The sequence below is a fragment of the Sciurus carolinensis genome, chromosome 3, assembly GCF_902686445.1.
Source record: "Sciurus carolinensis chromosome 3, mSciCar1.2, whole genome shotgun sequence".
Taxonomy (NCBI): Eukaryota; Metazoa; Chordata; class Mammalia; order Rodentia; family Sciuridae; genus Sciurus; species Sciurus carolinensis.
In genome coordinates, this window is record NC_062215.1 from 10,873,974 (window position 1) to 10,901,009 (window position 27,036).

The 27,036-nt window shown below is 37.2% G+C and overlaps 1 protein-coding gene across 2 annotated transcripts in view; it reads left to right on the forward strand.

Annotated features, from left to right (window-relative positions):
- Positions 1-27,036, forward strand: part of Abca9 (ATP binding cassette subfamily A member 9) — a 59,981-nt gene that overhangs the window by 13,417 nt on the left and 19,528 nt on the right. For both annotated transcript variants that reach the window (XM_047546818.1, XM_047546820.1), the window contains 17 exons: positions 296-481; positions 1,321-1,468; positions 4,692-4,860; positions 7,405-7,463; positions 8,190-8,300; positions 8,701-8,876; positions 9,465-9,584; positions 9,791-9,929; positions 10,424-10,514; positions 12,757-12,896; positions 14,885-15,004; positions 16,654-16,843; positions 19,604-19,770; positions 20,503-20,636; positions 21,841-21,978; positions 23,211-23,318; positions 26,832-27,005. In XM_047546818.1, the coding sequence (XP_047402774.1) occupies positions 296-481; positions 1,321-1,468; positions 4,692-4,860; positions 7,405-7,463; positions 8,190-8,300; positions 8,701-8,876; positions 9,465-9,584; positions 9,791-9,929; positions 10,424-10,514; positions 12,757-12,896; positions 14,885-15,004; positions 16,654-16,843; positions 19,604-19,770; positions 20,503-20,636; positions 21,841-21,978; positions 23,211-23,318; positions 26,832-27,005 (2,370 nt within the window). The remainder of the gene's footprint in view (positions 1-295; positions 482-1,320; positions 1,469-4,691; positions 4,861-7,404; positions 7,464-8,189; positions 8,301-8,700; positions 8,877-9,464; positions 9,585-9,790; positions 9,930-10,423; positions 10,515-12,756; positions 12,897-14,884; positions 15,005-16,653; positions 16,844-19,603; positions 19,771-20,502; positions 20,637-21,840; positions 21,979-23,210; positions 23,319-26,831; positions 27,006-27,036) is intronic.

Genomic DNA, 27,036 nt, shown 5'->3' on the forward strand with positions numbered 1-27,036 from the left:
CAGCAATGCATGGTGGACCAAAGCTGCTCACCTCGTGGTGAGCAAAAATGATGCAAAAAAGAGAGGAAGAGGAAGGAGTTAGGGTTCCTCAATCCTCTTCCAGGGCACACCTGCAGTGACCAGAAGATTTCCCACTAGAATCTGCTTCTTAAAGGTTCTGTCACCTAGCAATGGCACCACGGGCCTGGGACCAAGCCTTTAACAGAAGGGCCTTGGGATCCGCCATCCAGATCATAGCAAACATGAAGTTCTTTTTACTCAGCATGATCCCACCTGAAGCTTTTTCTTTTCTCAGATAACTCTGGCTTTCCTGATGAGTGTGTTGATAAAGAGACCTTTCCTGACTGGTTTGGTGATCTTTCTCCTTATCATCTTTTGGGGGAGCCTAGGATTCACAGCATTGTACAGACATCTTCCTGTATTTTTAGAATGGACCTTCTGTCTTCTAAGTCCCTTTGCCTTCACTGCTGGAATGGCCCAGGTAAGAGTTAAGGTCACTCTTCTACTTTTTAGAGAACATTCTAAACAGATTCGAGTCACATGTACCAAGCATTGAACGTTACATTCAACCTTTGTCAAAATAAACACTTCAGGGACAGGTGTTTTTATTTTCATCTCTCAGCGTAATTGTTTATTTCCTAAGTCACTAAATATAGGATAGTGCTCTGTGGTTGCTATGGTTCAGTGTCTGCTTGTAACCGATTGTCCCAGTCAACATTTGTCTGGTTTAAATTCAGGAAACATGACCCTCAATGCTATTGAAGTATTTGAAAACCAAAAATTTGGAATAAATCTCTTTTTATTTTTAACTGGTCATTTCATTATGAAACTGAACTTCTTCAGAAAAGTTAATTCTGGTTATAACATTATAACTATAAAATGCTAACTGGAAGGTTACGTCCCATGTTAACTGATTGCACCTTACTATGGTACAATTGCTCTCCTGTTCAAACCTAGTATGTGCCATTCCCCCATGCTTTTGTTCTGGATTGGAGACTCCTCTCCAGCACACCCTCCTTATCTCCATCCTAAGCCTAATGAAGTCCGGCGTTGGGTCCTGCTGGAACATCACTTTGCTTGAGTGTGCAACTTCTAGGAGACCTCTGTGCTACCACCTGTGGTTTGCAGATAGATAGGTAGATTGCTTTGCATGCCAGTAGGTCTGAGCTCTGTAAAGATTCAAATTGTGTTTGATTCCTCTTTGCAATCCCAGTGTCTGACAGAAAAGAGAAAACAATAACTTTAATGATGTATTAATCATGTTTTTAAAAAATGTAATGCTATGCTAATCATTTTAAAATTCTACCTATCTTTTCCCAGCTTATACATTTGGACTACGACGTGAATTCTAATGTCCATTCGGATTCTTCAAACTACTCAAACCTAATAATAGCTACTCTCTTCATGTTGGTCTTTGATGCTCTTCTCTATTTGGTATTGACATTATATTTGGACAAAATTTTGCCCAGTAAGTAGAAGCATGATTTTAATTCAACACAATGTCATTAATCACATTTATTTAAAATAACTGTCTACAATGTACTATACATAAATTATCTAACTTTTTTTTTCAAAAGTTCTAAAATAAGATAATATTCGATACTATGTATGTAGAATTACTATCTAAGTCTTGGCTCTTGTTTAACTCTGTAGGCTGTTCCTTTTTTAAAAGAGGCATTTGCGAGAGATTATGGATACTTATACTGTTAATGCAAAAATTGTTAAAAAAAAGAAATGCATAGATCTCAGATTTGTTTGGTTGTAAAATCACAATGAACAGAAACAAATATACTTCAACAATGATTTATGTGCTTACTGTATAATAACCAAGTGGAATTTATTCCAGCAATAGAATTTATCTTAACAAATTAAAGAAAATGTCATTATCTTAATCCATACAAACTAAAATTTGATTAACATCCAATATTGATATATGCTAATAAAAAGATTTTTTCACCCTAAAAATAGAAGAGAACATATTTAGCCTGACCAAGATCAACAAAAATTTGAAATATATAAAAGCAATAATAAGTAGAAATTTAGAAATGAATGCAAAATATTTTAATAAAACAGGATGAAAAGTTTTAAAAGACAAAGTGAAAACAGGATAATAATACATATAATTCTGGCATATGAAAAAATTCTGCAAGTGAAATAATTTGGAAAATAAAAATTCGAAGACACTATAATTGCCCCATTAACTTTCGAAACATTGCTAACTTTAATAGTGCATTGTAGATTACATGGTGTGATAGAACATTGTAAGGATAAACTTTAGATAATTTGTGTAGGAAGGGAATACCCAGATGTTCAGTTACCCTAAATGAGGTTATTTTGCATTGACACATCTTAAGTTTTTTCTTTCTTTTTTTTTTTTACTTTTTTATTGTTGCATTATAATTATACACAATAGTGTAAGTCACTATTACATAATCGTATATACCCATTACAGGAATGTAATTTGATCAATTTTGTTTCACAGTACCTTCCCTTTCCCTTTCTTCCTCCTTCCTGCTGTTCCCCTTCTTCTCTTCTACTGATCTCCCTTCTATTTCCATGAGATCAACTCCCCCTCCACCTTTTGTCTCTTGCTTCCCCTTATGAGGTAAAATATACAATCCTTGATTTTCTGAGTTTGACTTATTTCGCTTAACATAATGCTTTCAAGTTCTATCTATTTTCCTGCATTCTTCTTTATGGCTGAATAAAACTCCATCAACCATTGACAGATCTTTAAAATTCAGGTTACTGTAAGTAACTGAAGGAGAGATTGCCAAACCACTTCCAGTAATTCTGAAGAAAACATGGTTTTCAAAAGAGGTATTGTGAGAGCCCATGGATGCCCTTCTTTTCCAAAGAGAAGGAAAGTATATTTTGCTAGCTATGACTTAATGAGTTTGAAAATCGTCTTGGGGAATATTTTTGTAGAAAGTAGAGATAGTTTGTAAACTCTATTGAGAGGGAAGTTTCAAGAAGTGGCATCTAACTTGAATTCATTGGAATAAAATTATTCCAGAAAACCTCATGTGGACTTCGACAAGGTTACTGAATTAAGTGATCAGAAAAAATAGAAGATGTGTTGCATCTGGACTTCATGAACGCATGTGACAGTAAAAGTCCTTTCTTTATCCTTAAAGTAGGAAGGATACATAGATGGTGTTTAGGTAACTTTATATTTTTAAAATAAAATTTAATACACCATCCTAGATGATAACATTCAAAGGTAACGGCAGAACCATTAGGTTGACCATCATGTTTTTAACAATAACTCCAAGAGTCAAATTGGAAACAATGGCTGTCATTTTACAACAGCTGCACTCTGTCTAAAAGAGAATTTAAGAACACCAAAAGACTGGGGAAATAAGGAGTTAATTCCAACTCAGTTTGAAGTGGTTGTTTCTTACCCTTGAGATCTCCATACCTTAAATCTCTGGCTTTTGGGGATGGTATATTTTCCATCCCTTGAAGCTATGACTCTCCTGTTGAAATTCATTCTGCACACACTGTTTTGTTCAGATTAATTCTGAATTCTCTTTCGGGTTGGAATTTCTAAAACTTTATAATAGACTGTGAAAATGAAGAAGGCTTGATATTGACGATTTCTTGAAAGATTTCATTACTCAGTAGGTAAATAAAGGAGACTGGTAATTTCACCATCACGATACTTAATCTGGATTCATACTTTATTGGTATGGAAAAAATGTATTTCAAAACCAGTCAGTATATTCTACCTCCTCCCCTTTAAAAGCAATGAAGCCAGCAAAATACAGGTGGTAGAATCAATTTGCAAAGCACATAAAAGTTAATTCACAAGTGTGCTTAACCAAATCATCCATCTTGTCCGTGAACACTTCCAGAACTCATTAAGTTCTTCTCTGTCCTTTATTAGCATTTCTTAGTTCTTTTCCTACTCTATTCCTGCCAAGACTAATGATGAGCAAAAGCTACTCTTATCTTGATGAGAATCACTACAAGGAAGCTCTTCATTTTTTTCATTCTTAATATACATTTGCTCCATTTGTTTTATTTTTAAAAAGTTGCACCTACTTCTGTTGTTTCCTCCAGGTTCTCTGAGATAGCTTATCTTGTAGATGTATCTGTCACTGACTTGACAAAATACCACTGGCATAATGACACAAGGTCTATATCTCTCCATAGCCAGGGACTCTGGCAAACACATTCTGTGTCTGCTAAATCCAAGGGGAAGTTGTTCTTTTTTTGCGGGCTGCGAGGAGTACCGGGGATTGAACTCAGGGGCACTTGACCACTGAGTCACATCCCCAGCCATATTTTGTATTTTATTTAGAGACAGGGTCTTAAATAAAAGTTGTTTAGCACCTCCCTTTTGCTGAGGCTAGTTTTGAACTCTGAATCCTCCTGCCTTAGTCTCCAGAGGAAGTTGTTCTTAACATCAGATTTAAATTTCTGGAAACATCTCACGCTACTATGAGGATCTTTGCTACATTCTTCTCGTACTTGAAACATTGTATCAGATAGTAACATTCCATTTAACTTTTCTTCATTGTTCTATATATGTCAGAAAGCAAATTTGCAACCATGATAGCCTAAGGTGATAATGTGGGTTCAGGTTTACTGTCAAAGGGGCCCAAGCACTGACGCTCTGTCCCAGGGGGACTGTGTTCTTTGATACAGTAACTGACCTGATATTAAATTGCATCCTGCCAATATAGACAGATATGGACATCGTCATTCTCCCTGGTTTTTCCTGAAGTCTTCGTTTTGGTTTCAACACCAAAGAGCTGATCACACGATCCTTGAGAATGAAACACCTTCTGACCCTTCATGGGATGACTCTTTCGAACCCGTGTCTCCAGAATTTCATGGGAAAGAAGCCATCAGGTAACAAATAAATCACATGTTGGAGCAATGGAGAACAGGTCAGAGACCAGGAATCTACTCGGCGACACAATGCCCCTTGTCCCGATCTACTCCAGCCGGCTGTGCTCCTGAAAGGCTGCTCTCACCCTTAAGAGCACTTTATTTCCTTGCATTCTCAGTCTTCATATTTACTAATATCTTACGGTATAGCAACAACTGCCACTGTCTCCTAGTCATATTTCTTCTGTCCTCTCGGCTGCTCTCTTTGTGATAGACAATGCCACCACCCCCCTTGTTAATCTCACCTCCTCTTATCCGTGATACACTTTGTCTTTTTCTTCTTCCCTTCCTAGCTGATAAGATGAAGGAAAGAAAAAAAGAAAAAAAACAAAAAAAAAAAAAAAAACAAACAAACAAACAAAAAAAGACAGGTCATACAGAAAAGGGGAGAGAGATTCCTGAGGGGTAGGGAGGGAATGTGAGAAGGGAGGTGACTAGCCCCAGGCACCCCTTGCCTTGGAGGCGATGCACATGCTTCATTCAGTGCTGGTTGCTTTGACTTCCAAACAGCTAGAAATCCTTAAGATCTGTACTCAAATTTTGTCCATCATTCAATGTTGCTTTCATCTCCTCAATAAAGCTTTTTTGATCTATGTCATCCACTAATCTATTTAAACTCGAAACCTTTATGAAACTTACAGTCCCTAAGTGTTTATTTTCTAAAACGGCAGGTCCAATATGACCAGACAGGAGAGGAGTGTCCCTTCACGCCTCACGAGGCGCTGCTCTGTTCTCAAGGGGATCTCCCTCTAAGCTGGAAGGCTGCTACCTCTGTCCTTTCTAGTGCCTGGGAAGAATCAGTCCTATCACAGCAGTAATAGAAACCCTTGATTACAGGAAAAAGGTGTTTTGATGTACTCAGAAGGCAAGAAAAAGGATAGTAAAGGCTTGTGAATTTTAGGTTTTCAAGTTTGCCCTCTGCTCTAAAAAAATCATCTTTAGCAATGGGTGGAGATATGGGAAGCAGAATCTCACATGGCTCGCTGACTGGATGGTCCAGGGGTTCTTGTCCACGGCAGGGAAACCCAAGGCTGCCTGTCCTGCTTTATTCCTGCAGTCTGCACTGCATCCAATAGATCAGTTCACAGCTCTCTGAACCTCCAGGTCCTTCTACCTCAGAGTCCAAGCCAGCAGGGCTCGCAATCAACTCTCAGAAGAGAAGGCAGAAGATTAAAATGACAATTAAAATGCATTATTATACCAACCACAGAGGAGCTTCTCTATCTAATCTAGAATCTACTACCTAAACACCAAGGTAAAATCCCATTAAAACTTATGGAAAGAGTCCAGCATTTGTATTGCTTAGATGAAACGAAGGAATAAACACAACTGATACTTATGATTCCCTGAAAAAAGAAAAGATGGGGAAAGAGAGGCTAGGAAAAAAAACCAAGCAACTTGCCTAAGACGTCACAGTTTGAATAAACCCTTGTGTGCCCAACTCAGAGTTATGGCAGCCACTGATCATCCTCTCCAGTCACCTCTGCATGGGACTGGATGTGAGTTGAATTGCAGAGGTGGAAACCCTGACCCCTGAAGTAGTGGTACTTGGAGATGGAGGCCTTCAGAACTAATCAGGTTTAGATGAGACCTAGAGGGAGGGGGCCTTCATTAAGGGATCAGCATATTTGCAAGAAAGAAACACAGAGAGGCACACACCCACCATGTGAGGTCACAACAAGAAAGCAGACTCCCGCAAAGAGTCCACCAGGAGCCAAGTCAATGGGTATGTCTGTCTCAGGCTTTCCAGACTCAGAGCTGTGAGAAGTGAATGTCTGATCTTTAAAGCACTCGCCTGTGGGGTTCTGTTATAGCAGACTGAGCAGACGAATACAACCCACCTGCTGGTTCACTGCGATGATACAGGACAATCGGGGGCTGGCTTATGGTACCCCTTCGACTCATCCCATAAATTTTCTATGTACTCTTTTAAAAAATCTGTCTTTGCTTTAAACTTTATTTCCTTGGCTTCTTCCTCCCTTCTCATGGAGGTGTACTCTGTCCCCAGCCTTGTGCATTCTGCATGTCCTATCTCATTTGTCCTACGAATCAGCCCTGTGTGATCGCTAACATTGTCAGCCCATCCTGCTGCTGCTGAATCCCGGAAGTCTAGGTGCACAGTGTCTGCAACGGAGCTCGTAAGTGACACAACGGGAACCTCACCCAGGATGTTTTGACCTTAAAGCCCGGATCTTTCTGTTATCATGCTCTGCTCTTTTCTTTTTCTAGGGCGATAGTATCTCCTAAATATTGATTTCACATCCGGCTCTCCTCAGCTCCAGTCTGTCACAACCCTCAGGGGGTCATATTTCCTTGTGATAGTGACCCCTGTCCAAGTTATGGTGATTGGGCTGCTGCTTCTAACAAGATGCTTTGGGTGTTTCTGGCAATACTCTGTGAAAGAAAAACCACCCCAGATTTTCTCACACACTCAAAGACTTGGTTTATCCAGCTGCTGTCCATCTATATAACTTCCTCAAAACATTTCCTTTTTTTTTTTTACAGAATCAAAAATCTTAAAAAAGAATATACAGGAAAACATGAAAAAGTAGAAGCCTTAAGAGGTAACAAAATAAAATTATGTTCAATGTGGCTGTTGGATGCAGGGACTGTGCCTCACTGCGTAGCACCTTGGTAGAAATTAAGGACAGATAATCTAGATATTATGATTCTCCTTCATTCCAACACATTATATTTCCTTTCAAGTAAATGAAAACCCTGTAACAATTTTAAAAAGGAAGATCGTATGGGAGTGAAAGATATATGATATCATCAAAAAATTCTTTATTTTCAACTCATTAAATGCTCTAGTCCTAAAGCTATTTTTAAAATTTTTAAATTTATTTATATTTTTCTATCAGAGATTGAACCTAGAGATGCTTAACCACTGAGCCACATGCCCAGACCTTTTGATATTTTATTTAGAGATAGGGTCTCACTAAGTTGCTTAGGGCCTTATTTGCTGAGCCTGGCTTTGAACTCTCCCACCTCAGCCTCCTGAGCCACTGGGATGGCTAAAGCTCTATTTAAATAGTTGGCCTCTCTTTAAGGATAAAAATGCTTTTATGCAAAAAATTGTCAAGTTCATAATGACTTATGATTGATGATGCTATGTTTGTGAAATGTTTATTAGAGGAGACATAATTTTTAAAAGAAGAACTTTAAGATTGATTTACTTTTGAATATTGGTAGTTGAATACATTTATGTTGAGAGAAAATGATATACAAATTTCAGAGACTGCAAAGGTACTATGCAGGCTTGGAGTGTAATGTTTCTGAAATCATGCCAGGTCTGGGATTGGACATATACGAAGGCCAGATCACTGCCCTCCTTGGTCACAGTGGAGCTGGGAAAACCACGCTGTTGAACATACTGAGTGGACTGTCAGCCCCAACGTCAGGTGAGAGGACAGTCATCCAAGGACAAGCTCAGGGGCAAGTGAACTACCTGAGCCTTTCACCAGCTAGCTTCAGTAGTTTTATTAACTACGTGTCACATCAGGTGTTTAAGAGAAAACTTTTAGAAGTTTCCCGAAACATTCCACAATGTATACATAAATCCAAACACTATATGGTAACCTTCTAATATGTGCATTTTAAATTAAGTAACTCTATGGTTATTCAGTTAGTAATTTCTGCTAGATCATATGTTATTCAGAACATTACCTTTCAATCAGACAACTGTGTAGTAATTATACATAAAATTATGTTTCACTGAATCTAGTAATTTGCATCCATTCTTTTCCATGGTAAAGTATTTTAAATGCAACATGATGGCAACTTTCTATCTTCTACTTACAGGTTCCGTCACCATCTATAACCACACACTTTCAGAAATGGCTGATTTTGAAACTGTCAGCAAACTCACTGGAGTTTGTCCACAATCCAATGTACAATTTGGCTTCCTCACTGTGAGAGAAAACCTCAGGCTGTTTGCTAAAATAAAAGGGATTCTGCCACATGAAGTGGAGCAAGAGGTATCTGAATATGTTGTCTGTCACGCAACCACCATGGAAACGAAATTGCTAGCCTAGAGAACTCTAAATGGGCTTGTGTTATTTGTTTTTTGCCTAAAGGTTAGGCAAAAGGGTTCTTTATAAAGACCAAAAAAGCTGGACATGATGGTGCATGCCTATAATTCCAGTGGCTCAGGAGACAGGTAGGAGTTCAAAGCCAGCCTCAGCAATTTAGCAGGGCCCTCAGCAACTTAGTGTATCTAAATAAATAAATAAAAATAAAAGAATAATAATAAAAGGCCAGGGGTGTGGCTCAGTGGCAATGCATGCTTAGGTTCATTCCAAGAAAGAAAGAAAGAAAGAAAGAAAGAGAGAGAGAGAGAGAGAGAGAGAGAGAGAGAGAGAGAGAAAGAAAGAAAGAAAGAAAGAAAGAAAGAAAGAAAGAAAGAAAGAAAGAAAGAAAGAAAGAAAGAGGGAGTAAGGGAGGGAGGGAGGGAGAGAGGGGGAGGGAGGGAAGGAAGGAAGGAAGGAAGGAAAGAAAGGATGGATGGATAATGTATTAAAAATAAACAGTTTGGGTTTTGGATTAAATATTCTTTATGTAATTAGGTACAACGAGTTTTACAGGCCTTAGAGATGGAAAATATTCAAGACATTCTTGCTCAAAATATAAGTGGTGGACAAAAAAGGAAACTGACTTTTGGAATTGCCATTTTAGGAGATCCACAGGTAAGTTGCTGGTGAAATGAGATTGAAGACTATGAAGTTATTGTCCTAGATCAAATGATTTGCAGATGACAAATATAAGGAATTTTTACAATGAAATATTAAACACTAGCGCAAATTTCCCCAATACTTTTGCAAGTATACAGTACTTTTTAGAAGATTCTTTTTTCCTAAAGGGGAAAATTATTGTAGTTTTGTTTACTGTCCAGGTTTTGCTATTGGATGAACCAACAGCTGGACTGGATCCTCTTTCAAGGCACCGCATGTGGACTCTCTTGAAAGAGAGGAAATCAGATAGAGTCATTGTCTTCAGCACCCAGTTCATGGATGAGGCTGATATTCTGGCTGGTAATTTTAACTTTTCTTTCATTCATCTTAGTGAGAATTTAGGGACATATGTGGAATATGAATAGATGCTCCTGGCTGTGTTTCACTGACCTGGGCCAAGACAGGGGAATTTGGCTGTCACTCATTTGTCTGTGTCCCAAAGTGCTTTGTCCCATGAAGGTATACTGATCCTGTTGCAGAGCAGCGGGACTTATAAAATATATGGTATATTCTCTAAGGTATTTTATGTTTTATTCAGTAAAATGCCAGTTGACTTGAAGCAAATTGTTTCAACACATAGTAGTAACTTTTTAACTATGCTAGAAAATAATTTACCATAATTTATCATTGCAGTTCTTGGATGATGACGTGGTTTACCTATGGCAGAATTAGAATGTATCTATTTTAGTATGCCATGCTTCTAAAATGCATTACTTGTTAATGGATTTACTCTTTTATGAAGTGTGAGGAAACAATGCCTTGATAAGATTTATGTTTTGGTTCTTTCTAACTAGACAGGAAGGTCTTTATATCCAATGGGAGGCTGAAGTGTGCGGGCTCTTCTCTCTTTCTGAAGAAGAGATGGGGCATTGGCTACCAATTAAGGTACTGCTCTTAATGGTGGGGACATGTGGAAAATGCTGGGGGCAGGTGCACTCAATATCACCATGTCAAAATAGGCTGCACAAGCCCTCTTCAGGAGAGCTCAGTTAGAACCAGGTCACGCTGCCCTCTTAGTTAGAATATAGGATATGTGTAGTTGTAGATACTAAGAATATAAGGATAGTTATTAGGTTTAAATAAAACACTTGAAAAATATTTTCATAACCTATCACTTGCTAAGAGTAATTTACTGGTGTTTCAACTCTTGATCTTATCATCTATCAGAAGTTGTTTTTATCTTGACAGTTTCAATACCCTTCTCTCAATTCTCCCTGACTTCATTTTCTCCACCTTTCTTTTCTGTCTGTCATGATTAAGTAATTCCTACCATTTATTAAACATTAGCTACATTTTAGGGATTGCTAAGAAACCTAAATAAAAAATACTTCTATTATCATACTTAACCTTCCAAATAACTCTAAAAAATGCTATGCTACTGCCATTCTTCTTTGATAAGTAAGAATGTCACACACTGAGAATTTTAATAACTCACCTGGCTTGCATGTTTATAATGGTGGATTCTTGGATCAAGATTATAAGTGTGGTGTGATTCATGTACTCTACTTCCCACTAAAGTATCAATATTTCTTTAAAAATCATTTCAAGCTTTTCATCTCCCAGGGTTAAACTACTCCCACCATTGCTTTAAGTGCTTACTTGATCAAAACTACCATTCCATTGCTATCATTTGTCACAACTGAGTTGACTCAGTACCTCCACCTGAAGGGGGCCACTCTCTCTCCTCCAGATATGTGCACAGTTGTCTTGCTTCTACTTGAGGGAGGACATCTTGGATAGATGTCCTCCTCCAACCCCTTTAACTATGTCCAAATCTTGTCCATTTCTGAAGGCTATTTCTGAATGTTTTCTCCTTCTTGAGTATCCTCTTTTCTGAAAACGTGAAAGTCCTGCTTTGAATTGTTGCTTTAGGTGATTTTTTAACTTCCTTGATCCTCAATAGCTTCATTTATAAAATAGCAGTACCAACACCTACTTTATAGTTAAGGCTAAGTGAGCACTTGACAAGGTGTGAAGTACTTACCTGTTCTCTCTTTCCTGTCTATAACACACTGCTTCATATTGCTGATCCATCCCAAGCTCCCTTAAGGAAGGTATTGTTCTTCTGACTTGGTATCCCTCATAATGTTAAGCACAGAATAGTGTTTTTTAATTGATATATTGGATTTATGTAATTGGTCTATTGCAATGTTTGCATCGCTCTATCTCCTCAGTACATTTCAGTGGATATGACTAATGGGGTTTCTAAAATTCAAAAATATAATAAGAAGTTTTATATGGTCTTATCAAAGGATATACCAACTTTCAATTTAGTCAATTTTGCACAAAATGATGAAATAACATGTATTGAGGGTTTACCAAGAAAGGCCCTGTGCTATCTCAAATGCAGTGTTTTCTTTTGTTTTTAGAAGTTCTTTTAGAAACTGAATGTTATTTCATTTCACAGATGAGAACTCTGATGCTCAGAGATGTTGAACACTTTCCTGGATGCAGATCTGGAACCTGCATTAGTATGACATTAGACCCATGTTCTTTTTATTGTACCAGAGATTGAACTTAGGGTTGCTTAACTACTGAGTCACATCCCCAGCCTGTTTTATTTTTTTTTATTTTGAGACATTTGAAACAGGGTCTTGCTAAGTTGCTGAGGCTAACTTTGAACTTGTTATCCTCCTACCTCGCCTTCTCAGCCACGGGGATTATAGGTGTGCCCCATGGTGCCCAGCTAGACCCATGTTCCTAGTGACTTTACAAATTACCTCCATTCTTTTTTTTTACTGTGTCCAAGTCCAGATGTCTGCAGAACTCATACCTTACTGTGAAGGCAGAATTCAATGTTGGATTTTTGAGTAGATGGAGACAAAATCAAACCTCACCACCCTGCACCCCAGCCCAGGCAGGATTTAGCTGAATCTCTCTTCCTCCAACGGACAGTCTTTGAGATATCTTATCTAACCCATCTTCCCCTTTCACTAGTTCCTCTGCCATGTTGTGTAGATTAAACAGTTTTGAATATGTCAGTATTATTATGTTTTTCCTCTTCTAGTAAATTTTACATTTTTGTCTCATAAATATTAATGAAGTAACAAGCACAAACTACATAGGAAGTGTTTTTAGAGATAGTGTTTGATAAAAATAACTCTAGCCCACTCTTTTTAAATATTAGTTTGCATCTCAATGAAATGTGTGATCCAGAGAGCATAACATCACTGGTTAAACAGCACATCCCTGATGCCAAATTAACAACACAAAGTGAAGAAAGACTTACCTATATTCTGCCTTTGGAAAGGACCAGCAAATTCCCAGGTAATAAAATGTAGAGACCACAGAATGATTTGGGAATGGTGTTACTGATAATAACTGGGCTGATAAAGAATGATGACTAGTTTTAAAGCTTGCTAAATATCTGTCACTATGCATTAACTTATTTAATATTTCCAGTCCCAAGTTCACTTCTGTCAGCCAATGAAATTATCCTTGTGTCATTTATGAGTAAACCAAGGCACATAGATAAATATGCTTCAAGTTGCACCATGTGCAATTAAGAGGAAAGCATCAAGCTAAAATTAGGATTTGGGGGGAAATTTGTTTTAGGAATGAATGAGAGTGGTCAGGGCAGGAAGGGAATCTGTGAAAACTGCAGTGGACTATTGAAGGTGCTAAAGGAATTTATACACAATGTTTAGCGTGTATGAACTCCACATCACAATGCAGTCCAAGGTATTGAACATGAGTATGGTCCACCTGATCATTCTAAAATTCACAACTTGGCTGCAAGTATAAAAGCCTGGATGACTATGCAGTTACCACTCTTTTATTGGCTGTCCCAATAAGCCGTTTTATTTCCCAAGAGTTCAAGGTAGATGACTTTTTTTTTTTTTAATTGTAGCCTATAAATATTTGTTTACCTTATTGAGTTCAGGGAATTTGCCAACACTGAAAAGGAAGATCCAGGGGCGATAGCTGTATGCTCGAACAAATAAGCTTGCCGTCATCACGACCGATAAAGAAACACAGCACCAGACAGTGGTCCTAATGACAGAGTTATAATCATCAACTGATTTAATAAACATATTGTTAAAATATGAAATTTAAGTAAAGCACCTGGATTGATATGTAGTGCCTCTGGCATTTCATCAGGTCTAAGATATACTTAACTAGGATTCACCTCTAAGAAAGAAATAAATGTACAATGCTACCAATTAAAATAATTTATGATCCATCCTCATTTCAGTTATGTTGGAAGGTAATGAAATATATTCATCTTAGAACCAGTGAGATAATGGTAGTCTCAGATGTACACAGCAATGTCTTTGAGATACTGATCATTATGAAAACAGAAGTCTTTATGAGGACCACATAGCGCAGTTTTATCTGATTGCTTATTAAATGTATTCCAAACATGATAAACAATTAGAGACAGACTGAAAAAGAAACCAAACTTAGGTAGGTTTAAAAACTCATTAGAAATCATAAATACATCTCTATTTTTCTTTATGCAACACACAAGATAGAAGCTTTTTTTTTCCAACATTTTTTTTTTTTGCAATCTTTCAAAAGGACCTGCTAATCCCTCATGAAGAATTACCCTATTTCGAGACTCCTGTGTAATTTTCATATCATGGTCAGAAGCTGAGAGAGAGAGAGGTGGGGGGGGGAGAATGAATCTGGGAGTGGCTTCTTTGAATTACATAGTACATACTTTGTCCTTTCCTTTAATTTATGCATTTTTAAAGTAGGAAAGATTCTGTGACAGTTACTTGTTTCCATAAACATTAATTCTTTTGCATTTGTTTTTAATTGTAGATGGATACAATACCTTTATTTTGTTTATTTATTTTATTTATTTATTTATTTATTTATTTATTTTATTTATTTTTTAATGTGGTGCCGGGATTGAACTCAGTGCCTCATGCAAGCTAGGTGAGCACTCTACCACTAAGCCACAACCCCAGCCCCTGGAAAATATTCTTTAGTTAATAGGATCCTAAAATTAAGCATTCCCTATAAGATAACAGAAATAAAGCTTTAAAAAGTACACCAAATAGAATATATTTATTTTTAAAAACTGTAGTTTTCAAAGAATAGAAAAATACATTTAGATTTGACTTTGGAACTCAAGAAGACATGCACTACATAGATATGTTTTTGAAATAAGGAACTTCTAAGTCAATTTTGTTTCTGGTGGAAGTGTATTTGGTCTATCATCAGTGCTTTTTCTTTTTGATAAATATAATTATCATCAATGTCATTATAAATTAGAATATTCTGATCTATTTTTTGTCTATTTTTAGACCTTTACAGGGATCTTGATAGATGTTCCAATGAAGGCATTGAGAATTATGGTGTTTCTATGACAACTTTGAATGAGGTGTTTCTGAAATTAGAAGGAAAATCAACTATTGATGAATCAGGTAAAAAAGTAAGAAAGAAAGGGGTGGGGGAAAAAGTAGAGAGGGAGGAAGAAAGGAAAGAAAGTTTAATATTATTTTCCTGTGTGATATTTTATCTTATAAATATGCTTTGAATGGAGAGATTATATGCATCTATTGGTACTGGTTAGGAAAGCTTAAAGCAGAGAAGAAATGTACCTCTGTGGAATAAAGTGATGTACCACACTAAGTCCTCATGAGATAAACAATAATATGCTGTATCATGTTATCTGAATGTAAGTACTATAGAGAAAAGAAAATTCAAATTTACGTTGATACCTGCTTATCTTGAGCTTTTAAAATATATCATTCTAGTGTTGCAGGATTCAGTTGTTTCATTAAAAGATCTGCTTTCAGTCTAATTGCCATTGCTTGCAAAGTATTGTCCTGTCTGATGACTTCTAAGACATTTTCTTGATTTTGGTTTACTGTCATGTCACCTTGTTTATTCTTTCTGTGCATTTTAATATTTTAAAAAGTTGACCTGCCATGACCTGTGCAGCATCAACAAAGGATTCTCAAGTAGGGGTGACTGAAGATAGAGAAAAACATAGAGACCAAAAAAACACAGAGACATTATCAAGTAACACTGGAGTCAGGTGGGACACTTCACTCTGATGGAGGAACAGTGACCCAGAGTTAGCTCCACAGGTTTATTATCTAGGGCTTCAGAATCAGGAAGTTAAACAGGGGCATTGTAAATTGTTTAAGGCTTGTGAGTTGTCTAAGTCTTCTTTGTGCAATTAAAAAATTATAGAGCTAGAAACATTTTTTGCAACTATCCTACTGTTGCAGTACTAGGAACATTCTGCCGCACCCAGGAAGCCCATTATCCTGGGATGTCTGATAAGTGTTAGCATCATAGCTAAGAGTCAAAGCTGATAACAACTTCACCTTTGGCAAGGAATATATCCCAGGCTTGGCTTTTGCTGATGCCACAGTATCAGTCAATGAGTGGGGGCTTATCTGCTCTTCACATTGACCAAGTATATTTTTAGTTCCCCCTTTTCTCTTTTTATTTCTTTTTGAAGTTATATGCTTGGTACATGTTTTTAGTGGATATAGGTAACATTTTTATGGTGCTGGGAGCCAAACCATGGCCTCATGTGCATGAGGCAAGTCTCCTGCCCTTGCAATGAACTGTTAATGTACATATTTTATAGCTTTCTAGAAGTCTATCAGTTTTCTCTAGGTTTCTCCTCAAAATAAGTGAACTGTTATTTAGTTCTTAACCATGGCTATATTAAAAATACTCTTAGCATTGTCTTTATGTTCTCGGAGGCAAGAGCAGAAGCTCTGGTAGGTACGTTTTTGCTTTGGTTGAAAGTAACAAATAGTTTATCTCTTGCAATGCAAATATTTACTTATGAGTTCATTTCAATTGATTTCCCTAGAAGAAGTCCTGCAAAGGATTTTTTTCAGAAGACACAAGATTTCCTTTTGTTATGTCAATATTTTTTGCTTCTCTCTCATTTACTCAACAGTTGCTCTAATAATACCATGAATTAGATGTCTTTTCCCGTAGCTCAGGAGTCTAAATCTGGCACCTTTGGTTGAGAAGATGATCATAGGAAAAGCTAAAAAAGTACAATTAATATGGCACCTTATACATGATTTATCTTACATTTTAGATATTGAAACATTGCAAGGTGATGGGGCAAAAGATATGGGAAACCTTGTTGAGCTGGAACAAGTTTTGTCTTCCCTCCATGAGACAAAGAAGACAGCAAGTGGCATGGCACTCTGGAGGCAGCAGCTCTGTGCAATAGCCAAAGTTCGCTTCCTCAAGTTAAAGAAAGAAAGAAAAAGCCTGTTAACCACGTGAGTATCTGAATATTTTAGATTTGTTTGAACTGTGCACTCAAAATATATATATATATATATATATATATATATATATATGAAAGCAAAACAGAAAGAAAAAAATGTACTCAAAATAAATTCCAATAACTGCAGAAGGTCTTTTAAACAACAACAACAACAAAAACACATTCTTAATTGCTTATGTGGATGTATAATCAAAACATACAAAGGTTGGGATTCTTGCAATTTCATAAATTTTGCTCATAAAAATGGGCTGAAATAGTTCTTTGCAAACATGTGGATGTTAGGACTTTGGTCCTGTCCTAAAGATGACAAAATTTTCATTTCTTAGCTGCTCCACAGAAATGGAATCAATAGAATGCATGTGCATTTATATGTATGTGTGTGTGCATGTGTCTGTGTGTGTACATATGTATATGTATATAAACATGTATATGCATGCATATATTTTAAGGAATTGTCCCCACTGCCAAAGGACTGGCAAGTGTAAATCCACAGGGCAGGCCAGCAGGCTGGAAACTCAATTAGAATTATGTTGCTGGACGGACCAGACTCTGTGTCAGAACTTCAGTGTTATAGTTTGGGGCACTGTGCATCACTGGTTTAGTGTCACAGCTGCATCTAAAGCCCACAGGAAGTTTTACACACATCCCTTTAGCTTTAGTCTCATCACTGAATACCACTCCCTTGCATAAGCCCAGCTCTATACTAAAATTTATAAATCCAAAATATTTATAAATACTCTCACACACTACTCTTATTAAATATTTGCACATATATTAAAATAAATAGGTCGTGAAAGTTGTATTAGACAGCTTTCCATCACTATAATGAAATACCAGACAATTTACAAAGAGGAAAATTTACTTTAGCTCACAGTTTTGGAGATTTCAGTCCAAGGGTGCCATGTCATGGTGGGAGGGAGGGTGTGGTGGAGCAAACCACCTCCATCTTGAGTCAGTAAGTGGAGAGGAAAAGGAAGAGACTGAGGTCCCACAATTCCCTTTCGGGTACTCTGTGGACCTAAGGACAGAGTATGAGGCCCCACCTCCTAAAGGTTCCCGCCTCCCAAGAGTGCTACCCTGGGTACCAAGCCTTTCACACATGGACCTTTGGGAGACATTTAGCTTCCAAACTGTTGTAATGACCTGCCATAGGGGTGGTTAGATAAACATTAAATATGAATAAATTAGACAAATTTGTGAACAATGCATTTAGTAGGAAATAGATTATGTTAAACTGGAGGCATCAAAGAAGGAGTTCAGGGAGAATTTAAACTTGGTGTGAGAGAATGGAACTTATTAAGTGAAGGGGAGAACAAAGGTTAGAAATTCAGGCAGGGAAAATGTACAGAGTATGAAAATTCATGCAGAATCTAAAGAAACTCTTAATTCTAAGTTCATTGAAGCATGGATATCTCAAAAATTAAAATAAGTTTTAGAATATATAGAACTAAAAAGTTTGGACTCTTCAGAAGCTATTAAGGATTTATTCATTTACTTATTGAATTTGATTGACAGAACAGAATGCCAAGGAACTGAATTGGGCAGTGATGCAAAATTGTTTGGAAATAGTTGACACTGGAAAAAATGAAAACAGTGGTTTAGGGTAACACTGATAGAAGTCAGAACACACAGATAATAAAGGCCCATCTTGAAAAGTTGAAGAGAGAAGGTGGTTTTGGAGGCAAGAAATAATGATGATACGACAGGCAGAAATTTTCAACCATTTGAAAAAGAGACTTCAGAGCTAGTGAGATAGCTCATGTTGGAGGGTGCTTGCCTAGGATGCACAGAGGCCCGGGTTCAAATCCCCAGGCCCTCAGTTGATGATGGGAGTCCAAAAAACTCTTTGAAAAAGAGACTTCAAGAAAAGAATGAGTGGGAAATGATTCAGCTTTGGAGCCCAGGAGAACGAGAAAATGTTGTAACTCTCAGAAATTGGAAATGGAATGAGAAAATTTCACAGTTAGAAGGTCTGATATGCCAAGTTGCTGGGCTGCAGGTAAAGGAAGAAAAGCAAGACTGAAATGCAGCAAAGAGGTGGGCACTGGAGAGAGCATTTAAACAATACCCAGAAGGTTTCCTAGGCTGAATGCAATGTCCAAGACATGACTAGGCAGAAAAGACCAAAGATAGTATATAGGAACATCTCACTTTAGAAGAAAAAGAGGAAAGAGCATGGTTCAAAGTTTATTAGTGGTAATAATTTATTTCTACTATTATAACCATGACCATCTCAAACCTGTTATGGTTTGGATATGAGGTGTCCCCCTCAAAGCTCCTGTGCCAATGCAGAAATGTTCAGAGGTGAAATGATCAGATTATGAGAGCCATAACCCAATCAGAGGATTAATCCAGTTCATAGATTGATAATTTGAAAGGACTACTGCACTGAGTGGTAACGTAGGCAGGTTGGTCATGACTGGAGGAGGTGGGTCAGTGGGAGCATACCAGGAAGGTTCATCTGCCCTGGAACCCCTCCCCCTTTTTCCCTCTGTTTCTCCATCCCCCTGAGCTAAGTAGCTTTCTTCCGTCAACCCTTTCCACCATGATTTTCTGCCTCTTCTTGGGTCCAGAGCAATGAACTCAGCCTACCATGGACTGAATCTCTGAAACCATGAATTAAAATAAACTTTTCCTCCTCTAAGTTGTTCGTGTCAGGTATTTTGGTCATAGTGACAAAAAAGCTGACTAACACATCTAATAACCTATAGAAATTGCTATTGATTATTCTTCTATGTTTTTCTTCATGTAGGTTATTCCTTTTTGGGATTAGCTTTATCCCTCAACTTTTAGAACATCTATTTTATGAGTTATATGATAAAAATTACTCCTGGGGACTGTCTCCAAATATGTACTTCCTTTCACCAGGACAACCACCACAAGATCCTCTGACTCTTTTGCTGGTCATCAATAAAACAGGTAAACACAGGGCTAACATGCAACTTGTAAATGTTGTTCTTGTTAAGAGCTTCACCAAAAAAAAAAAAAAATTTTTTAAACATGAAGAAAAAAACTGTATGTTTTAGAAAACACTTGTAAAACCAAATAGAAAATTAATTGAAAAATGAAAGGTACAAGAGTGGAGACTTTGTTTCAAAAACATGTTTTGAACTTAAATTCTAATGGCCATTTCATAGAGGAACCCAAGGGGATTTAGGAAGACAAATCACTGGCTGAACTTTGAAATATTTCTGTATCATTTTGTAAATCTTTGCATTGCTGGACTTTGGGGGGAAAGATCTGTTTCAAATTTGTAAGATGACAGAAGATTCATGGCTTCAAGGATTTTGGTGTTAGTAATTAGTATTTTGTGTGTGTGTGTGTGGTGCTTGAGATCAATCCCTGGGTCATACACATGCTAAGTAAGGATTTTACCACTGAGTCAGCTTCCCAGCCTAGTACTTAGTATTTTTACCCTAATATAAATTATAAGTAGCATTCTTAGGCATTAGGTAAAGAAACTTTCTTAGATCCATGATAGCAGAGTGGGTTTTAGTGCAGTAACCCCAATTCTGCTTTTAAGAAAATCCATAGACAGTCTCCATTGTGGTATGTTTTGAGTGGTAACATTTGCTTCTGTTTTCTTCTTTGTAGTGCTGAATTGTTGTTTTGTTTCATTTTTGTTTCCTTTGCTCTTTTCCTTCATGGTAGGGTCAAGCATTGATAAATTCATACATTCACTGAGACGACAGGACATAGCTTTGGAGGTGGATGCCCTCGGAATTAGAAATGGCACAGACGAGCCATCCTACAATGGTGTTATCATTGTGTCAGGTGATGAAAAGGTGAGTCGGGATCTGATTGCCTATTTTCACCAAAGATGGATTATGAGAATACAATGTGACTAATTCAAATGAACTTACTCGGAAGGTTAATTTGACATAAGTGTAATATATCTCATTTTCATACAAGTTGGGTGACAATTATCTGCTTGCAGCCTCCAATATAAAAATATTGTAATTAACTGTTAAAATAGTGATTTATCTAAATTTTACCAATTGAATTCCTTTCCAATCATTAATTTACATCTTATACTCAGTTGGAAAACAACTCCCCAATTTATACTTGGCCTTTATTCTGCAGTCTGCAAAACATCTGCATCCCTTTACTCATTATATATCACTTGCCTGGGCCCTGCAAGAGTTTGAGTTAGAGGTCCCAGTCAAGTCAAATGGGTGAATTACCTTCTGTCAGGTGTCACAAAATTTGACCATTTGTAACTTGTCATATTTAATTTTCAGGAGTAATTTTCATGCCAAGAATGAACTAAGTCACCTTCAATCAAACTAGTCCTTGATTGTTCTTAAGTTAGTTTCTAGGAATCTCAGAAAATCAGTTTTTTAAAAATGGCACTTACAATATCATAAATGTTGCTTTAGGCAATTAAGGTTAGATACAATATATTTTATTTAATTTTCATTGTAAAAACACATTATTAATGCTTGCCTGTATTTTGGGCAAATAAGTGATTAATTAATCACTTTCTTCGAGGAAGACATAATCACATCATCATATATACATATACATATGTGTAAATGTTATGTCATTTTAACAGAGATTTTACATGCAAGTTCAGTATTCATGAAGACTTATACTTTTAATGCAACTATCTGCCTGCCTCCTGTTTCCCAATTATCCACATATTTATGACTTGTAAAAACAATAAATTGCATTTGAACACAAAGTCTCTGGCCACTTTCAAGTGATGTTGCATTTCGGAGCTTTATAGTGTTGCTAAAACCCATTTGAGATATTTTTGTTTTGTGCAATTTTAGGCATAAATTGCCATATGGTTGATGTTACCCTGGGTAGAAACCAAAGTCACAGTTTTCTTTAAGTGTACGGGGAACTAATCAAATAACATAGTTGATGATGATATTAATCACAATCATGTTGTGACCTTACAACATTTTCAATAATTCCACCATATTAATTCATTAAATTTTGTATTTACACTTTAAGGACTTAGAAATATTCATTATATTTTAGGATCACAGATTTTCAATAGCATGTAATACCAAAAGGCTGAATTGTTTTCCTGTCCTCATGGATATTATTAGCAATGGGCTACTAGGAATCTTTAATTCTTCAGAACGAATTCAGACTGACAGAAGCACATTTTATGAAGTAAGTATAATATTATCTCACTGATACTGAACCATGAAAAGTTTTTAGGAAAGTACTTGAAATGCAGGAATAACATCATGTTAATTTTATGAACCTATTTTTAAATAAGTTTGTTTTATATATAAATCATTGTATATATATGTATGTATGTGTATGTGTATATATATATGTCAACACACTATTTGGTATTGATTATGAAACATTAAAATCTTATTCAGATGAGTTTGGATAAATGGAGCAATGAAAGTATGGCTAATTGGACAAAATGTATGATTTTGGGTCTTAGATCTTGTCACTATTTAGTTGGACATAGTTGACACAACTAATGTCTTAAACAACTTGACTCAAGTTATTTGAAGACCAATTGATAAAACATAAATGTATAAAACTATAGGTGCTTAATAAATTATTCTCATTCTTGCTATTAACATTATTTTCCTTTGGAAAGAAGTTTCTGGTAAAAAAAAAAAAACATACAGCTTTGACTAGATTAGGGGATGAGCTGAATTAGGGCAAGGTGCATAGAAACAGTTCTTGCTTCTTTTTTGTTTTTTATAGAAACTTTTTATTATGTCACGTTTCAAACATACACATAATAGAGTGCATGATAATGTAATGTACCTGTAAGTCAACCTCAATCATTTAAACATGGGTGCTGACTACTTTTCTCCAAGGTTCATTACTCTTCTAACATTCATGTCCTTGTTTATTGCTGCCAGATCCCCAAAGGCATTTGAATTTATTATTTCTGCATTATGCTGAACCAGGGGAATATCTTATTATAAATGTAATGTCTCACTGTAAATGTTGAACTGAGCTGATTGAACACCAATTTGTGAAAGTAGGAAAAATATCCCCTTCATTGATGATCTCCAATCTGTTTTCTGTTGAAACATCAGCCGTCATGTTTCAGTGTTTGTAATGCTATAATCATGCGTCAGTGAGCAGAAGTTGCATGCCTGTTTCACAAGTTACTATCTGTGGGACCTTATCCAATTCATATCATCTGGTTGAGCTTGCTTCTTCATAAGTACCTCAAGATACCTGTTCAAAATGTCCAAGTTACTGCAACACAGGACTGAAAATGGATGTGAATGAGAAGTTGCAAAGAGGACCTGGGGAAGTGTTTCAAGCAGTTAGCCCAATTTGGTTATTTGACTGATGGGGTTAAGACTGCACAAATGAACCTGAGGCCCAGTTACTATTGCTCACCATGATCTGCATGATTTCAGGAGCAGACGCCTTCTGAGTACCAGTACCTGAGTGGCGCCTTCTTCTGGTTACCAATGGTTGCGTGTTTCACTCCTTACATTGCGATGAGCAGCATCGGAGACTACAAAGTAAGAAGAGTCGACAAAGTCTTGGAATGTCTAGGGAATCCTCTTAGATCTTTATGATATACATAGATATACATAGAAGTGGTGCATCTAATTTATGTGCCGGATACAATGAGCACTCGAGCATTTCAATAATAGGTTGTCAAAGTAGGAAGAAAATTTTACTTTACTTAAACATGAGACCTCACAAAGAGCAGCTTAGGAAACATCACCAGCCTGCAGGGAGTGACACCTTTTAACTGTGTGTCACTTATGGTTTTATTGGTAGACACTGCCTCCTGACGTAATCATTTCCCCTCTCTCGGTGGTTTCCACTTTCCACTTGGTGGTAAAGTTACTGGGTTAAATAGCCCTGCCTGGCTCACCACAGCACTTTGACATTGTTGGAAAAAGATTGTGCTTTTCAAGTTTCATTTTTCTATGTTGCTTTTCTATAAAATTCAAGACGCCCTATGATGGTCTTTCTACCTCTCTTCTGAAAGAGCTGTTTCCCACCACCAGGCTCTTGGCCCCATTGCCTGGTGCTTGGCACTGAGCCTCGTTACTGTTCCGGAGATGCCTTTGATGGGCATGCATTTATTTTCATTTGTTCTGCTCCTAAATTGTCCCTATCTTTAGCACCTTGACTCTTGAGCAACACAAAATACTGTTCTATCTTCTCTTCATTCACCATTTTCTTCTACTGCTCTGGTCAATCTTTCTCACCCCCTAGCCTCCCTTTTTATTTCTTGAGTCTGGGTTCAGATTCTGATTCTTCCATTATTAAGCAGTGTGGATTTTGAAAGTTCCTTAGTCCTCACTCTCTGCCTTGGTTTATCGTTTATAAAATGCATAATTGTGACATCCATTTGAAATAGGTTTCTGTATGTGGTGAAATAAATCCTATGTGTCATTCAGAAGAATACCTAGCGCAGAGTAGCCTTCCCATAAGTGTTAATGCTTGATGTTCAAATGCTTAGGGTTTAGTTATGGGGCTCTTTCTAGTTATTTCCAGAATTCTCAACTTCTATATATAAAATAGCCTACTTGATAATTTCACATAGATAAATAATTGATATTTCAAGTATGGGTAAAAGAAAATTTTCATTTTCCTCACCAGATCTGCCCATCTCCTAACTTTCCTGTCTTAGTAACTGATACTCTTGTCTATAAGTGCTCTGGCATGAAATTTTGGAGTGATCTTTATTTCTCTTTGTCTTTTAACTCCTGATCCAATCCATCAGTGAATCCATTAAGTACCTCCTAAAATGTATTAAATCCACCATTTCTTTCTGTCTCCACGATTCAGCCTAGTTTAATTCATCATCATTCCCCTCTGGACCACTGCAGTAGCTACCCATTTGCAGTCAATTAATTTCACAGAGCGAGAGTGAGCATTCATGGGTTTAAACAAGATCATCTCATTATTTTGTTTTACAGCCTCCCATAGCTTCTCTTTGAAGCAAGAATCAAGCTCTAATTATTTACATTGTCCGGCAGAGCCCTGCATGGTCTCTCTCTTATCTGTTTCTCCACCTTCCTCACTGCGGTCTCCTCCTCTGCCTACTCCACCCTTTCTTCTGGTTCTCAGACATTCTTTCTAGCTCCATGCTTTCCCCCTTGTTTTTCTATAGGGGACTGCTTGTCACCCAGATCTCAACACAAACATTACTTTGGCTCAGACCCTTTCCCTCCTTAGTCAGTCTAAAATGGATACCCCATCACTTCCATATGAGCTCATTCTAAAAATCTGTGCATGGCATGCGATGGTATCTGAATCTTTTCTCATTTGCTTGATATCCTCCCCACTAGGAATACACATCGTCAAAACAGAAATAGTTTCCTCTAATTCCACATCCTCCATGGTTACTCATCTCCATAATTAATGGATTGCCTTCCATTCTTTTACTCTTGCCTGAAATCTAGGAGCTATTACTGCTAGGGTTGTCAGATTCAGCAAACAAAATTATAGTTATCCAGTTGAATTTCCAAAATCAGATAAATGATGGATAATTTCTTGCTGTACATATGTTCCCAATATTGCATGGGACATACTTATACTCAAAATGTCATTTATTTGAAATTTAGTTAACAACCCCGTGATATTGACACCTCTCCCCCCACAACCCCTATCTGTCTCTCTCCCTCATAGTCAGTCAATGATATTTACTTTCAGAAACTTATGTATAATCTAGAAGCATAACTTGGTTTAAGTTAATTTCCTGCCTGGGATCCCATCACTGTACTAAGGAGCAACAACAAAATCCTTGCCACCCCCTGTCCAGCCATGGTGATCTGGACCCAAGGACATCTTTCTACTCCAACCTAATGCCACTGTCACTTTGATAACTGGGCTCCAGCCATGTTGGCTTCTTTCTAGTTTTCCCCAAGATCAACCTTTGCCCACTGCAGGGCCTTTTCTCTGTCTGAAGTTCTTCCAACCTGTTACCTGGGTAACCCTAGGTTACCCCGACAGCACTCATGTATCACTTCACAAGGGAACCCTCTCTGACTTCACCCCATATTTTTTCTTAACACCTACACATTTTTAGCTATGTAGTTGTTGCTATACTAATTTGCTTATTGCCTTTATTCCCTTCTCCTCTGTAACTTACACTCCACAAGAGCCCCGTGACCGAGACAAAGCCAGCCACATGGTACAAACCCTATAAATGTGTATTAAGCAAATTAATGAATAGGAAACATCAGCTTTCCAACAACATGCCCTCCCCGTCATTTGATTTCCTGTCTCCTCCTTTCAGATGCACTGTCCTTCCCAGAATATTTACTTTTATTCCATGTTTTCCTAATAAATTTCATTATATGGACTCAATTTTAGATTTAAAATTTCAATGGTTTTTATGCTTTACTTTATAAATAGTCCAAGTTACATTTTTTAAGACTTGTATTTTGGACAATCACTGTAACCACGTGACTGGCAGTGGATCACGATATCAAAGTCCACTTACTAATTTTCACAATGTAATAATGAAAAATATGGTTTACTTAAAGACCATGAAGGCATTGTTTTAAAGGCAGTCTTGTTCATTGCCAACCCAAGGAGTCTTTTTTAAATGAAATTAACTACTTAGATGGCCATTTCTTAGACTGCAAATAAAGTGCCAATTATAAATGCATGGCTTATTTTCCAAATAAATTTTAAGAATCTTATAGGCAGTTGTAAACACACTTCTGTTGAACCTTGAGCAATTTGCAAATCTTCATGTCTAAGGAAAAAGTAGCTTTGGAAAGAAAGGAAGAGGCATCTTCTCACTGAGGCAAGGACTGCTTCTTAATGGAGGGTCAGCCGCTTGAGTTGGCGCCTGTTTCCTCCAGACTCTGAATCATAATGCAGTTGGCAGTACTATTCATACCTCCGAAGTCGGAGTGTGTGGTAAGTGGCAGTGCCATCTGCCAACCAGGATAATAGTTACCAAGACAACACAGCAAAATGAATCATTTCCTGACTGTACGTTTCCAATTTCCCTAGGCTCAGATTTTCTGTACCTGTTGACGATTCTTCTGTTTCTTTACCAGAAAAAAGTTCATTCCCAGCTATGGATTTCAGGCCTCTACCCTTCTGCTTACTGGTTTGGACAGGCACTTGTGGATATTCCCCTGTACTTCCTGATTCTCCTTATAATGCAAATCATGGATTATGTGTTCAGCCCAGAAGAGATTATGATTATAATTCAAAACCTATTGATTCAGGTAAGTGGCCAAAGAAATAGTTTTATTAGAT